This window comes from Octopus sinensis, linkage group LG9 (assembly GCF_006345805.1).
Source record: "Octopus sinensis linkage group LG9, ASM634580v1, whole genome shotgun sequence".
Taxonomy (NCBI): Eukaryota; Metazoa; Mollusca; class Cephalopoda; order Octopoda; family Octopodidae; genus Octopus; species Octopus sinensis.
Window position 1 is genome coordinate 28,654,615 of NC_043005.1, and position 17,059 is coordinate 28,671,673.

General features: G+C 34.7%; 1 protein-coding gene across 4 annotated transcripts in view; it reads left to right on the forward strand.

The window, feature by feature from the left end:
- Positions 1–17,059, forward strand: part of LOC115215592 (diacylglycerol kinase theta) — a 250,869-nt gene that overhangs the window by 160,564 nt on the left and 73,246 nt on the right. For 3 of the 4 annotated variants that reach the window (XM_029784808.2, XM_036505853.1, XM_036505854.1), the window contains exons 6-9: positions 1,664–1,808; positions 4,317–4,331; positions 12,282–12,395; positions 15,368–15,465. In XM_029784808.2, coding sequence (XP_029640668.1) covers positions 1,664–1,808; positions 4,317–4,331; positions 12,282–12,395; positions 15,368–15,465 — 372 coding nt within the window. The remainder of the gene's footprint in view (positions 1–1,663; positions 1,809–4,316; positions 4,332–12,281; positions 12,396–15,367; positions 15,466–17,059) is intronic. The other variant, XM_029784809.2, reaches the window with a different exon arrangement.

A 17,059-nucleotide genomic window follows, 5' to 3' on the forward strand; every position in this document is an offset into this window, starting at 1 on the left:
TATATGAAAACTCTCAGCTTATTTTGCTGGATCTGATGGAAAGTGTCAGCTGTCCACAGCCAGCAGACTAAGGTAACAATTGTTTACTGGTCATGCTTCAAGAACCCTGCAAAGAATTCTTGCAGTTCCAAGCAATGCGGATTTTTGTAGGTGTTCTACCTTCACACTTGCACCAATCTTCTTCAGCCATGCTGGTCGTTGAGTGTTCATATTTCTAAGTGCACCAATTACTATTGGTATCACTCCTACTCTCCTCATCGACTACAACCTCCTATTTCCCATTTCAAATTGTCATAGTTGTTTTTTTTTTTTTTAATCTTTCACTTTGATCCTGTTGTCACTGGGGTATGCTATGTCAATTATCATACATCTTTCTTTTTTATTCACCACAACAATGTCTGGTTTCCAATATCTGGTCAAGTGATCACACTGGATCATTGCATCCCACAGGATTTTGCAAATCTCATTCTCAGTGATGCCTTCTGGAGTTTGCTCATACAGAAGGGGTTTGCTCTGCAGAAAGATTATTATTCTTTTCTACTCTAGGCACAAGGCCCAAAATTTTGGGGGAAAGGGCCAGTCGATTCGATCAACCCCAGTACACAACTGGTACTTAATTTATCGACCATGAAAGGATGAAAGGCAAAGTCAACCTCAGCAGAATTTGAACTCAAAATGTAAAGACAGACGAAATGCGTCAAAGCATTTCGCCTGGTGTGCTAACGTTTTTGCTAGCTCGCTGTCTTACAAGACCGAGCTTTAAGGATTATTATGATGATGATGATGATGAGAGCAGTAAACTGACAGAATTGTTAGAATCACAGAAAAAATGCTTTGCAGCATTTATTATGATTCTTTAAATTTCAAGTTTGAATTCCACTGAGGTAAACTTTGCCCTCCATCCTTTCTATGCTGATAAAATAAAGTACCAGCTAAATACCAGGACTGATTTAACCTACTAACCCCTCTCCCAAAATGTCAGGCCTTGTGCCTAGATTAGAAGTAATATATAATAATAATGATTATTATTATTATCATTATTATTATTTTCATGTCAGAAGGTTTTGTTTTTTCAACTGACTTGTGCTAGAAACCTCAATAGCAGATGTTTATTCCTTCTTTCCCATTTTTCTAGCCTCCATCAGCTCCCAATTAAGTCTTCATAAGTTGATGCATTCACCTGTAAAGTACATTGGCATCTTTTATGTCTCAATATCTTCACATGATTCTTTTTCAGAAAAACAAATCTCATCAACATCTCAATTCTTTCTGTTTTAAATACTTTTTATTTCTCCTCTGTATTTTATATACATAACCAGTGTATATGTTGTTTTTATATGAAGTGAAAGTGTGGCTGTGTGGTCAGGAAATTTGCCTCCCACTACACTCTTGGAGTGCATGACATTAGAAAGGGCATCAAGCCAGAGAAACCAAACCAAACTGAAGCCTGGTACAGCTTACCAGTCCCAGTCAAACTGTCCAACCCATGCCAGCATGGAGAACAAATGTTAATGATGATGATGATGATATTTGTATATTCAGTCATACCTCATATAACACTCAAATGTATGCTGTTGTGTGTATGTGACTTCGTTTATATTTGTATATTCAGTCGTATCCGTATCTAATACTAAAACTGTATGTCTCTTGCTTCCTTCCACAGGCTCATGCTACCTGCTACAAACACTTGCCAGAGGAGTGCAATTTTGGTAGTTTGCGTGAAATTATGCTGCCTTCCAGTTGTCTCACCATCCCTCGGCTGGATGTTAGCATGGAGACTTTGTTGGGACTCAATAACAAGAAATTCAGTGAGCATTACTCTCTTTTTATTGTCATTTAACTATTATTGTATTTGCTTTGAATTGTTTTAATTAGTTTAAATAAATCTAAATTATATTTTAATTAACAGTAAATCTTGAGTATCTTGTGAGGAAGATATTGTTAGACAATTATAAAAACTGAATTAGCTGGTCTAGTTTTCATAGGTTTGATCAGTCTTCATAATTCATGGGCTGCATGTAGACCAGCAAGAATCCAAACAATAAACTAAGTATTCATTTATTGTCCTACTTTCACCTCATAAATAATTTCAGTTTGCTAGGCATCTGCATGCATCAGCAAATAATTTGCTTGCTGATTCCTATAAACAATAGCTTATGCTCTTGTTATGATCTTGTTAGATTCATCAGTCCAGCGGAGTAGCTTCAAACTGAGGAGGCACTCAACAAGTTTGAAACACCACAGTGTTTTGAAGTCCCCTTATACCACTGAGTCAATGAATTGCATGTCATATGGACACACATCGCCTAAAGGGAGAAGATGTTCTCAACAGCAATCAGATATTTACATTTGAATCTGCCAGGACACATTAAGAATGAATAAATCCATTATTGTTGAGATTTTATTTATCACTACAAACAAATTAAATCACCAAACTGAAAACTTTTATAATTAGTGATGATTAAACAATCTAAATCTATTTAATAATTATATACTGAATTAGTTATTGCTTAATATCCACCTTTGTCTGTGGATCTCTCTTTCTCTCTCTCTCCCATAAGAAAAACATCATCTCTAAAGATTATTCTATTACAATTTTTTATACAAACCTGATTAATTCTACATGTTTTGTGGGAAAAATTAGAATTTTATGATTTTTTTTAAAAGAAACTTTCTTGTTTGAGAGTAGCATTTGTTGTATCCAATGAAAAGACATTTTCAGAACAAGAAAGGATTTGATGATACAAGTATAATTTGTCTCTTGAGAAAGAATGTCCAAGTAATTGTATAAGAGGCACATGTCTTTTAACCTTCTGCTCAGTCATAACCATTCTGTTATCCATAGAGAGGAAATTATCATTAATCAAACTAACAATTCAGTCAGCTCATCATGATGTCTGCATTGACTCTTCCATGCATTACCTCTCAGTTGGTTTTTTCTATTACATTCTTCTAGCCATTATCTCTATATTAATTAGCATCTCAATTAATGTACAGTTGATTTTAGTAATCAACTCAGACTTCTTAACAGATATTTTATGACAACTCATTCTGTGACATCCTTGTTTTAGTCTGAGATTAGCTCTGGCAAAGTTAACTGTTGCCAAAAGTATTCCAACCATGTCCACCCCATCCTATTTCAGACAGTATTTCTAGAAGTATATTGTTTGATGTGTTTTTTTTTTATATTTCTTCAAACTATTGGGTGTGATATAAGGGAAGCTTGGCTGCTGTTTCTTGCTATTTGTGTCACTTTGTTGTGGCTCCCTTGTTGGCCCTGTAATGTCTTTTACTGTCATTTTTCTGGCAGCTACAGAGGCTGAAACAGTCTCAGACTTCACTGATTGGTCCATCTGGCATGTCTCTTTCTAACTATCTGACACTTTTATTGCTTTTTTTCTTCTTTCTCTTCTCTAAACACAGCTTCTAAGCACACACACACACTTGTATATATTTCAGTATCTGTTACCAACTTTCAATAAACACTCCCATCACCACACTAAAATACTCCACATCAGTCACACTTCGCCATCTTCCCTGGGTTATACAGGTTTGTTGTCAAGCTATAAGTTCCTTGAGTTCTCTGCAGCCTTACAGTTGGCTGTAGAATCCCTGTATTTGTTCCTTGGAGGTGGTTACTATCAAAAGCCAAATATTAAGGAATATTTGACTTGAAGACTTTTAGAGGAAAATCTAAAGGAGACATTTTTTTGATGGTCAGTTAAATAGAAAGAATAATGCATGATATTGTGTAAACAGGTGTGTGATATCTGTTGCATTAGCACAGCATAATAGTGCAGGTATGTGATAAATGCTGCATTAGCATAAGATAAAAGTGCTGGTATGTGATTATCAACTGCATTAGCGCAGTATAAAGGTGTCAAAACAAGACTCAGAAAGATGACAAAATGAAAGGTTTCTAGAGATATGATTGGTTGTTTTTTTAGAATTGTACTTTTAGTCTGTAGTAGTTTTGTGCAATTTCCCTTGTTTACTAGAACTCTTCTGTAGCTGGTGTCATAGATGGCAGATGGTATTAGCAGAATGAAGAACTCTTAGTTGTTCTTTTACTATTGGATAACATTCACTGAATAATGTCAGAACTGACTAAAAGTAATGGATACTGTAAATGTCAGCCTCTCTCAATGTGGCAAAACATTCTGTAATGCAATCATCACTTTCTTACTTCATTTCTTTACATATATACTTAGTGTTTCTTCATTGTACTCCAAGAAAGTTTAATTTACAGTTTCACATCTGCTGCTAATTGATTTTCGTTTCTGTTTCATTTCCGTTGCATCTCTGTGCTGGTTTAGACGTAGACATACCAAGTGAGTATCAGCCTTCACTCATTAGTTTTCAGTTGTGCCTGTCTTTAATCTGTTGTTAACTAACCCTAACTGCCACAAGAAATTGATAGAGGAGTATAATAAACCTCTCTAAATTGATCCCACTTAATATTTAATTAGCTTTTCCCTCCACTAACTTCTTGATGGGAATCTCTGTTAGAAGAGCAAGAAATAAAGTTGTGTAAGCAATGATTCTATCTTGGATTTATTTAATCTGGAAGAAATTTTTCATTCAATGAATGAAAAAAGAAAACTACATAAGCAGTTCTAGATATATATATATATATATATATATATATATATATATATATATATAATATATATATATATATATGTGTGTAGCTATTTTATAATTGATTTATTCTGATACTTTATTATTATTATTATTATAGTGTTATAGTGAAGGCGTATGGCTCAGTGGTTAGAGCATGAAGCTTACAATCATGAGGTTGTGAGTTCAATTTCCAAACCGGGCTGCTTGTTGTATTCTTGAGCAAGACACTTTATTTCACATTGCTCCAGTTCACTCAGCTGTAGAAATGAGTTGTGACATCACTGGTGCCAAACGGTATCAGCCTTTGCTTTTCCCTTGGATAACATCAGTGGTGTGGAGAGGGGCCAACCAAAGCCTTGTGGTTGGATTTTGTAGACGGAAACTGAAAGAAGCCTGTCATATATGTATGTATATATCTATGTATGTAGGTCTTTGTGTCTGTTTGTCCCCACCACCACCACCAACACTGCTTGACAACCAGTGTTGGTGTGTTTGCATCCCCATAACTTAGCAGTTTGGCAAAAGAACTGATACAGTAAGTACTAGGGTTAAAAAATAAGGACTAGGGTCAATTTATTTGACTAAAAATTCAAGGCAGTGCCCCAACATGGTCACAATCTAATGACTGGAACAAATAAAAGATAAAAGCTTATTATTATTATTAGCAGCATTTTTTCTAGCTTTACTTTCTGAATTCAAGTGCTGCCAAGGTCATCTTTGCCTTTCATTTTTCCGGGATCAATAAAATAGGTACCAGTCTGGTGTCAATATAATGAGCTTCCCGCTTCCTTCAAAAACTGCTGAACCTGCACCGAAATTTGAAACCATTATTGTTATTATTATTATTAGGCTGATGAGCTAACAGACTCATTAGTGCATTGGACAAAATCCACCTGTGATTGCTCCTAGCATTATGATACAAACTCCTTGTTTTAAGTGATCTAAATTAAAACCTTCCCTCATAATTCCATGTCAGTTTATGTTCCAAACTCCAGCTTACAAACTGACAAAATTATGTTACTAAATTCTTCATTAGTTTCAAAATTAATTAAAATAAAAGCAGTATCTTTTTCAACAGAAATATTATGAAAGGTTAAAAGAAGAAACAGAAAAGAAATTGTTGATATTTGATGTGGTCATCCAATGTGGTAATCAGAAATTAAATTATTGATTAAGACACATGTAATGACATATCTGAATTATCAACAATTTGTTTTCTGTTCATTCTTTGTTGTGTGTGCATGTGTGTGTGTCAAATAATGGATAATAAAAAACAGAAGATATATAATCATCTTCTTTAGCTTACAGTTGTTTTTGCTTAAGATATGACTTTGAAAAAAACTAAGATGTTGCACTAGCACTCAGCTCTAAATGCACTGCTTCTTATAGCAGAAACAGCTGTTAGCTAATGGAAGTCATTATCAAACTGCTGTTCTTTTGTCATTCATTAATTGTTATTGTGTTCACTTGATGCTTTACTCTAAAGTATAATGAGTACAAACCACTGATTATTAACATCACTATGCTTAAGCAAAATCATTATATGTATACACACACACACAGAGCGAGTCAAGTAAATCTATCTGACAAGCTTCCCATAGTTACATCTACCAACTTTTGGTCACAACACCTGGGTTAACCTGAGGCAATGGAAAAAGACACTTGACCAAGCTGCCATCCTGGGGCAATGAACTTGTAATCCTGTGATTGCAAAGCAAACTTATTAAACATCCAGTCATGCTACATCCATATGTGTGTTCCCATTATATATATATTTATACACATACACACCCAGCTGGTAGAACTCTCATTACTTTCAGATCCTATGTATGTGAACCAATAACACAAAAGGAAAGTAGACCTCAAGGTTGCAAACTAAAAAAAGAAACTGACATAGCATGAAGGATTTGCATTTGGCTAATTTCCATAAAAGACTTTGGTCTGATGGTGGTAGCCAACAGGGTCCTATTTGAAAACTACCACAAGGCTTTTTTCTTTAGACCACTATTGTTCATTGCTATTTTATGGGACATAAACAAGTACTTACTATTGAAATGAGGAATGAATTTATTGTTAACCCACTGATAATAGTCAGCCTGTCAGTGTTGCTGTATGGAATCTCTAGATATGGTTTTGTAGTCCTGGTTACTGCATACATTCTGTACACTTAAATAAGTTTGAGGACTTTTATGCATGTGTATTGTAATGTGAGTACAAACACTTCATATGACCCATAAGCACTTCCCTTCTCCCAAACTACAACTAATCCTATTGGTATCTTACCAATATTCCTCTTTTTTCTTCTTCACAACCATGATTTCTACTAGCAGTTCTCCTGTGAAGAAAGTCTCCATATTTGCTGCTTGTTCTGCATCCAACTCCACCACTACGTAAAACTGTAAAACAATCATTTTCCATTCCTACAGGCTCACCACCATGCACACATACTCACCAAGTACAAAAAGTACCTCTTCTCACTTCAAACCAACAAGGCCACTGACCTCAGCCAACATTCCTTTACTTTTTGACAATGTACTCCAGAGCAAGTTCCTATAAATACCAAACTTCATCTCTCTCTTCTCTCTACAAGGATATATCCCAGTCTTTGGAATCATGCTACAGTCTGTCTGGTTCCCAAGAAGGGCAACCTGTCATCCTATTGCACTCCCAATAGTCCATTGTTGAAGGGGACAGCTATTAACAACCTTCTCTGACACCTTGAATTTCCCTCTTTCCTTAATAACCACCAGTGTGCAGCTTTCCTGAAACCAGATTTCTTGGAAACTTCCTCTTCTATACAGTTCTATATTTAAGAGAGTGGAATTATTTACATTATTTACATTTGATGGATATTTGTCCTCATCTTGTTTCTTGTTAACACAACGTTTCAGCTGATATACCCTCCAGCCTTCATCAGGTGTCTTGGGGAAATTTCGAACCTGGGTTCTCATTTCTAAGGTATTTTTCAATGATGATATTATTATTATTATAATTATTATTATTATTTGCCCACGGGCATATGGTGTAGTGGTTAAGAGCATGGGCTACTAACCCCAAGATTCCAAGTTCAATTCCAAGCAGTGACCTGAATAATAATAATAACATCGAAGAATACCTTAGGAATGAGTACCCAGGTTTGAAATTTCCCCAAGACACCTGATGAAGGCTGGAGGGTATATCAGCCAAAACATGTTAACAACAAACAAATATCCATTTAATGTAAATAATTCCTCTTGTATGTCGTTCAGCAACAGGCCCTTCCCCTCAAGAAATTTAGTGAAAACAGTATTGTTACTCTCAACATTAACAAATTTTTGGACCATGTCTAGCATATGAAACTGATTAAAGCTCCCCTCTTATGGGCTCCATCTATCTTTCATCTTTGAATTGGTTACTTCCTATATGATTGCATTATGGCAGTATGTGCTCATAGAGCTCTCTGACTGACATTCTGTCAACTCAGTTTTGTCACCCACCCACTTGCCATCATCATCAGTAATCATTCCTCTGCTGATGATGTCACCTTTCAGGATTTTCTAATCTCCCATCTTCATACAACCTCAATACCTCATGCCAAAGGCTCTAAGAACAAAGACCTCAAAAATAACCTGATTATGTCATCTCCTTGAACAATAAAAAGATACAATTATTGCAGGTATTTAGAAAACATTAGCTCCACTCCCTCCCTCACCAATAACCAAGAACAGTATACAACCAAAGCCTTTATTATTATTTAAATGTTAGACTTCACCATTAGTGAGGATTCCTCGCATTTCAAAAATTGGCCTTCCTCTTCAGATCCAGCAAGCACCACAGCCTCCAACATCTAATTATTTACTAATATCCAGTAAGACCCACAATTAAGTACTGCTGATGCACATCTTAGACTGTGTCCAAAGAAAGAACAGACGACCAATTGGTATGAAATCCCTCACCAACACACTCCAGCCTCAAGCCAACAGACATGCTGTCTCCTTTCTATACCTTTTCTACCTCTACAACAATGGCCTCTGCTCATCAGAGCTAGTTAGTCTTGTACCACCTCTCAACTTACACATCTTCCATCCTTTCTATTGTGCACTTTCTCCTCCAGTTACCTAAACACTTACCACTACAGTCAATCCTTCCTTCCTAGAATATCAGCCTTCTGGAATTCCCTTGCACATGCTTTTCCTGCAACAGTTTAAGCAGAATATTAACAGTGTCAATGTCATCAATATCAGAAGATTTGCAAAGGTGGCAGACACAGCAATTTCTTCCAGATCCAACCAATAAAATTATATTATTTTATTTGTTTTGTGAATGTTGGCTACAGTAAATATAATCATTTCTTAATTTTAGGTTTACAAACTTATTGAGAATGTTGCTTATTAACTTTAAACCTTCTTATTTGTTAATTTGTACATTCACTTATATGTGGTGACTAACTCGATTAGTATATTGTGGTCAACTACAGACAGCAGTTAAGGAGTTTGTACCTTGTATTCATCCACAAATTCACAAAATTTTCCATAATCAAACACACTTATGATCAAAGACATCCAATCTTTTACTTTGGTGATTTTTCTATCTTGAACTACCTTAACATATTTTTGTTTCCACAGTGGTGAGGTTCTCAGATGATACTGTTTAATTGGAGGGAGATTTGGTTGCAATTCTAGCAGGTCAAGCAACAAAATTAGAGGTCGCCTGGTTGGCTTGATAGACAGTTTGTATTGTTATTCCTGGTCTGGGTAAAATCCAGAAATGATGACTATTATTAACAAACCATTGACATAAAGTCCAAACTAATATTTTAGTAGATCAACATCAAACATTATAGTATTAGAATTAGTCTTATATTCATTCGGTAATGGATATTTCTTTCACGTCTGTTTTTATTCATTGTGCATATTTTGTGCATATTTTGTGATAGTGTTCAGCAAAAATGCAGGTTAATCTCGAGAAGTTACCTACTTTGAATATAATTATAATTGGTTTGTTGAGTACAAGTTGATATTTTTGTTTGACATACTGAACATTAATGATTTTAGAAGTTTCCAGTCAGTTTATGTATAATAGGTCATAACATGGTGTTATTTCTTTTTACTGGTTACTATGACAATATGCTCTAAGACCTCCCAACATGGCCTGTTATCTTAGATACAATATAAACAGCAAATTGTCATCTGTAAAATATTTGGTTGTTTTCAATATATTTTTGGATAGATTGAAGCTAATATTTTAAATGTTTAGTTGCATTCTTCTCTTTTCTGAATTCAAAATTATCACAGTTTACTTTGCCTCTTATCTTTCTAAGGTCAAAAAATAAATATCCATATGTGTACTGGGGTCAATTTATTCTACTGTATCTCTTCCCTAAATTTGTAGCCCTGTACATTTGTAGCCCTGTACATTTGTAGCCCTGTAAGTAACGATGATTAAGAACCAAAGAAAAAGTTTATTTTGTTTTATTATCTTTCGATCTGTTTTTTTTCATGTTCCTGTAACATCTTCTCACATATTCCAGAATATTCTTCAAGAACACCATAGGAATGTGTGATGACTTAATAATAATGCTTCAATCAGAGAGACAATGTTTGTTTCCTTTGAGGTTGATTCTTCAAATTAACTCTCAGCATTCTCATCTCAACTTCTTTCCAGGGTAACATCAACACTTGTCAACCAAACACCTCTTACTGCACAATTATTCTTCAAGTTCATATTGCATGGTGTTAACACTTTTATTTCAATTTTCTAGAATGATCTAGCACTAAATACCAATAAGCATTAGTCAATAAAATTATGAATATCTTTTAAATAGTGAACACAAATTTGTCAGAATAATAAACCCTTCAAGTAGTGAACCCTTTAACTTGGGACACCTTATCCCTTTCTTTAGTGAATTTCTAATTAACATTCCCTTCTTAATGGAAAAATTTCCCAAAAATTCCTAGCACCAAAAAAGCTGTTAATCTATTCTTTTATTTATTTTTTTCATATAAATTCCAGAAATATTTACGACCAATGCTTTGTTTACTTTCTTTTACTATTAATATTTAAATTAATTTATTAATCATTGGACTAAATTTATTGTATTCATATTCTTCTAAAATCATTTCTCTCGAAATATCTTATGAGAAACGTTGCATATTTGTTAACAAATTTTATAAAGATTACATTTAATAAAAAAAAAAATTATGAAGAATAAAGATGAATTAATTTCTTAACTTCATTTGTGATGATGATGATAATTTTAATCTTTCTGTTTGTCATCATTTATCTAAATTATTCCACTTATGATATCTGAGATAAAGAGACTAGTATTATTATAATAATAATAATAATAATAATAATAGTAGTTATTATTATTATTATTTCCAGAATGTTCTAGTCACTACTACAATCTTAGATCAAGAGGCAAACTTGTATGGTGACATGTTTGTTGCTTTCTTTATAATCTCCCAATATTGTTTTTATTGAATTGTTGCAATGGATAACAGCAAACAGAGTTAGTTCGATCTTGCAGCATAACAGTAGATATATTGATATTTGCTGGTGCATATTTTAGCCGACTGCAATCCATGCCAGAAAGCTGTCAAACAGCATCAGATGATTATCTGTTTCTGGTCAGCAGTACTCCACAAAAGAAGTCAGTATTACCATACAAAACAGATATATATGTGTGTGTGTATGTGCGTGCATGCGCGCGTATATATATATTTTACACACACACACACACACACTACTCATTTAACTCAACTTTATTGTTTATCACTGAAATGCCAGTCCTTTTCACCATAATTCATATCTTAGACCATTGTGCCAACGGCAATAATATCTAGCCTTTCTCAACTTACAGAATTCTTTAATTGAAAATAAATATTTAAAGAGAAAAATAGATAATTAAAGATATTGGATGTTGTATAATGTTGATCGTTTTGTGCTGGTGATGGTAGAAAGTGAGAGTAGGGTTATACGGTGAGGAAAGATGATCATTGAAATGGTGTGACCCAGTTTGGTTTATAGTTTGGCACCTATAAAAATCAGCTTCATTTGTGAGAACATTATAGAATTCTTTAATAAACTTTATGCTACATTCATGTTCCATCTAAAGATAGACATGATATATACTACATCTATGTTCTCTCAGAATAGTTATATATGATATGCTGTAGCCATACTTGCTCCAAATAGTTCAGTGATATGCAAAATCCATGTTCCCACAACTACCATGTAACATACTATATCCATGTTCTCTCCATATGGCATTGTATACCTATTTTCCTTTAAAAAATAAGCCCATGTGGCATGCTATATCTATGTTCTCTCACAATAGCTATTTGTTATTCTATATTCATGTTCTCTTAGAATAGCTCTATGGTATATGATATCCATGTTCCCTGAGGTTAACTATGTGATATCCCATATCCATGTTCTCTCATAATACCATCTGTTCCTTTTTACAAAAGCTATAGGATATGCTATATCTATGTTTCCCCTCAGAAATGCATGTGGCTCACTATATTTATGTTCCCACTGAGAAAACCTACATGTTTTGAGAGAAAATATTGAAAATGTTTATAATAAATCTATTTCTATTGTATAAAACAATTGTTTTGTTGATCATGCCTGAAACAGAAAACCTCAATCCATCCTTTAATTTTTACCAATTCCAGCTCGAACAGTATCTGAAGAATGGTCGTCCAGTGGTGATTCAAAAGATGATGAAGAACGAGAAAGACGGTCTCCTAGGGAGAAAGATGGAAAAGATAAAGATAAAGACAGTGATGGTTAGTAGCTTCCATTTTACAATTTCAATATTTTACTGGGATGGTGAACTGGCAGAATCGTCAGCACACCACATAAAATCCTTAGTATTTCTTCTGGTTTTATGTTCTGAGTTCAAATTCCACCAAGGTCGACTTTGCCTTTCATCCTTTCAGAGTCAATCAAATAAAGTATCAGTTGAGTACTAGGGGTAGGGGGGGGGGGTCAATGTAATTGACTTACCCCTCCCTCAAAATTTGGAAAAATTAGTAAGTTTTGCTGATCTTGCCTAAAACATAGCACCTCAATCCACCCTTTAATTTTTACCAATTCCAGCTCAAGCAGTATCTGAAGAATTTTACTAGTCAACTTTGCCTTTCATTCTTTCTGAGTCAGTAAACTAAACACCAGTCAAGAACTGGGGTCAATACAATCAATTAACATGCCACCCCCAGCCCTTAAATTGTGCCAAAATTTGAAACAATTTTTTCCATTGGAAGATCTATAGACAAAAGAGAATGATTAAATAATTAAAACTTTAATCATCCTACTTTAATCAAGAGTACTCTATGCAAATGCTTTAGTAAATTTTCAAAATATTCAAAGCTTTTGAAGGGTTTAATAAAATAGTTGTAACCTTTTGTTAAATTGGTGTTTGGAACACCACAATAAGTTCTTACGTAAAATATTTGAATTGTTAACAACTTGAATTTCACATCATCCTTTATATAACATAGTCAAGGAGGCTTTTTCTATTTTCCATTTTTCCTGCTCTTTTCTCATCTTGAAAACTGCATGGCAACCTCACTAGTACAGTTCTATATTTAAGAGATGAGGAATTATGTACATTATTTACATTTGATGGATATTTGTCCTCATCTTGTTTGTTGTTAGCACAATGTTTTTGCTGATATACCCTCCAGCCTTCATCAGGTGTCTTGGGGAAATTTCAAACCTGGGTTCTCATTCCTAAGGTATTTTTCGATGTTGTTGTTATTATTATTATTATTATTATTATTATTATTATTATTTGCCCACAGGCATATGGCGTAGTGGTTAAGAGCACAGACTACTGACTCCAAGATTCCGAGTTCGATTCCAGGCAGTTACCTGAATAATAATAATAATAATAATAACATTGAAAAATACCTTAGGAATGAGAACCCAGGTTCGAAATTTCTCCAAGTCACCTGATGAAGGCTGGAAGGTATATCAGCCAAAATGTTGTGTTAACAACAAACAAGATGAGGACAAATATCAGTCAAAATATAAATAACCTCACTGGTGCTAGAAGATACAAAAAGAGCACCCAGTACACACTGTAGAGTGGTTCGTGTTAGGAAGGGCATCCAGTTGTAAAAACCATGCCAAGGCTGACAAAGGAGCGTGATGTGGCATCAGGATCACATGATCCTTTTAACCACCCAATCCAAGACAACATGGAAAACAGATGATAATGATAACTGTATTTCATTTTTAAGTTTATCTGTACAGATTTTCTATAGAACATAGAGCCACCACTGAAAGTTATGATGCTTTGTATTCAAATATGTCTATGTAAACAATGTGATCAAAGTTAGAAAACTAAGTAATGAGTGCATATACATATCTCAGGAGTTTGGGTTTCTTCTTCAGTATTGCATACCACCCATTAACCATCCCCGAACGCATTGCTTAAATAACCAAGAAATTTTATTAATGATGTAACACTACTGGATAGAGCAACTTATATATTAAACACATTCCTGGCAATCATATATATATATATATATATATATATATATATATATATATATATATATATATATATATATATAGGTGCAGGAGTGGCTGTGTGGTAAGAAGCTTGCTTCCCAACCACATGGTTCCGGGTTCAGTCCCACTGCATAGCATCAGGCCAACCAAAGCCTTGTGAGTTGATTTGGGAGACAGAAACTGATATATATATATATATGTGTGTGTGTGTCTGTGTTTGTCCCCCACAATCACTTGACAACTGATGCTGATGTGTTTGCGCCCCTGTAACTTAGCAGTTCAGCAAAAGAAAATGATAGAATAAGTACTAGGCTTTCAAAGAATAAGTCCTGGGGTCAATTTGTTCAACTAAAGGGGGCTGCAATCAAATGACTGAAACAAGTAAAAGAATATATCGGTTAGTTTCAGAGATATTTAAACAATGTATTCGTGGGTGGTTAAGGGGAGTGGGATGTGATGCCGAAGAAGGAGCAAGAATTCCTGGAATATGCATATACACCCATTACCTATTTTCTCCCTTTAATCACATTGTTTACGTAGATGTATTTGTATACAAATCATCATAACTTTCAGTGCTGGCTCTAAATTCTATAGAAAACCTGTAGAGATTAACTTAAAAATAAAAACAACTCACTACTAACACCAAAGCAGGTTGCAGTAGTGACTTGTAAACCTTTAATGTACTTGGTAGTAATTTGGTGTTTGCAAAACAAAATAGTGTCCCTACCAACAAGTGATTCTTTTCTTTCTTTTATTTGTTTCAGTCATTTGACTGCGGCCATGCTGGAGCACCGCTTTTAGTTGACCCCAGGACTTATTCTTTGTGAGCCTAGTAATTATTCTATCGGTCTCTTTTGCCGAACTGTTAAGTTACAAGGACATAAACACACCAACATCAGTTATCAAATGATTTTGGTGGGGACAAACACAGACACACACACATATATATACGACAGGCTTCTTTCAGTTTCCGTCTACCAAATTCACTCACAAGGCTTTGGTCAGTCCGAGGCTATAGTAGAAGACACTGGGCCAAGGTTCCACACAGTGGGACTGAACCTGGAACCACGTGGTTGATAAGCAAGCTACTTACAACACAGCCAAGCCTGCACCTATTATATAAACTATATTTAAGTTTTAGGGCCTCTTCATAAAAGAATAAACCAAATAATTACCAACAAACTTTAGCAATATCTTTAGATTATTATTCTTTGCTATTGATATTTTATTTTTATTTCAGCTGAAATCATTCGAGTTTTTGATGGCAATAATACAATGAAGCGACGATTGTATAGGACAATTTCAGTCAATAAAAATGCACCTACACATGTTATCTTGGTAAGTTTAATTAACCAATTAATTAACTAACTTACACGATAATTAATAAACTTTGCATTCGTATTTTTACTATTTTTCACAATTATCCATATTTCTTTTGTAATTTTTGCAAGTTCTTGTCAACTGAATTTTTATTACCATTTCCCTGGATAAGGTCAGTTCATCTAATGTCATACTGCTATTCTTCCAGAAAAACAAAGAACTTTCTCCAGTTCTATATTTAAGAGATGAGGAATTATTTACATTATTTACATTTGATGGATATTTGTCCTCATCTTGTTTGTTGATAACACAACTTTTCAGCTGATATACCCTCTAGCCTTCATCAGGTGTTTTGGGGAAATTTCGAACCTGGGTTCTCATTCCTAAGGTATTTATGGAAAAATACCTTAGGAATGAGAACCCAGGTTTGAAATTTCCCCAAAACACCTGATGAAGGCTGGAGAGTATATCAGCCGAAACGTATTAACAACAAACAAGATTCAAGATGAGAACAAATATCCATCAAATGTAAATAATGTAAACAACTTTCCGTTATTCCTTGTTATCTATATGTTGATATAGTAGTACTTGCCTACCTTCCTACATCTTGTGTCATGCTGTAGATTATGAAATGAAATTAAAGACAGAAAATTTATGCTTTTTGAAAGACAGTTGACTGATAAGCTATGGAACAAAATCAAAGACATACCCTATTACCCAAAAGTAACCAGAAATGTTCTCTGTGAGACAAGCCTGTAGTAGTTCAGGCTTCTGCTGCTAGATACCACTTGATGCAACCCTCAGGTATCAGTCTGCCAATCGGTGACATCGAGTGAAGTCGTACTGCCACATGGTACGTCTTTGTCTTGCAGTGCTCCTCCCCTGTTTGTCAATATTTGCAATGGCTGAAATGAAGGAACCGCATGCTTCCATGAAACCCTGTTTTCTGTTGAAGAAAATGGCAGCTTGAACAGTTGTCATGCTTCAGACAGCTTACAAGGATGCTGCCATGAGCAAAACACAAGTTTATGAGTGGTTTTCATGCTTTAGGAATGATCACTTGTCACTTGAAGTCCAACCTCGTTTGGGACCACCATCAACTTCCCAAATGAATGAAAACATTACGAAAATTTATGAATTGGTCTTGGAGGACTCTTGCTAAACAATTGACAAATGTGATGATATGACTGGTGTGTCCTGAAGCTCCTGCCAATGAATTTTGAGCAAGGAATTGCAAATGAAAAGAGTTGCAGCAAAATTTGTGCTTCACTTGCTCACAAAAGATCAAAAGCAATCATGACTAAATGTGTGTCCTAAACTGAAAGAACAATTGGAAATTGATCCAGACTTTTTTCTGAAGGTCATCGCTAGTAACAAAAGCTAATGCTACAGCTACAACCTGAAAACTAAGCAGCAATTAAGTCAACAGAAGCATTCAATGTTACCTCACCCCAAAAAGCACATCAAGGGAAGTCCAATGTCAAGGCGATGCTGATTTGTTTCATTGATGAAAAAGTAGTTGTCCACACAAAATTTGTTCCTCCTGGTCAAACTGCTAACCAGACATTTTACTTAGCAGTTCTGAAGTGTTTGTGAGACAAGATGAAAATGC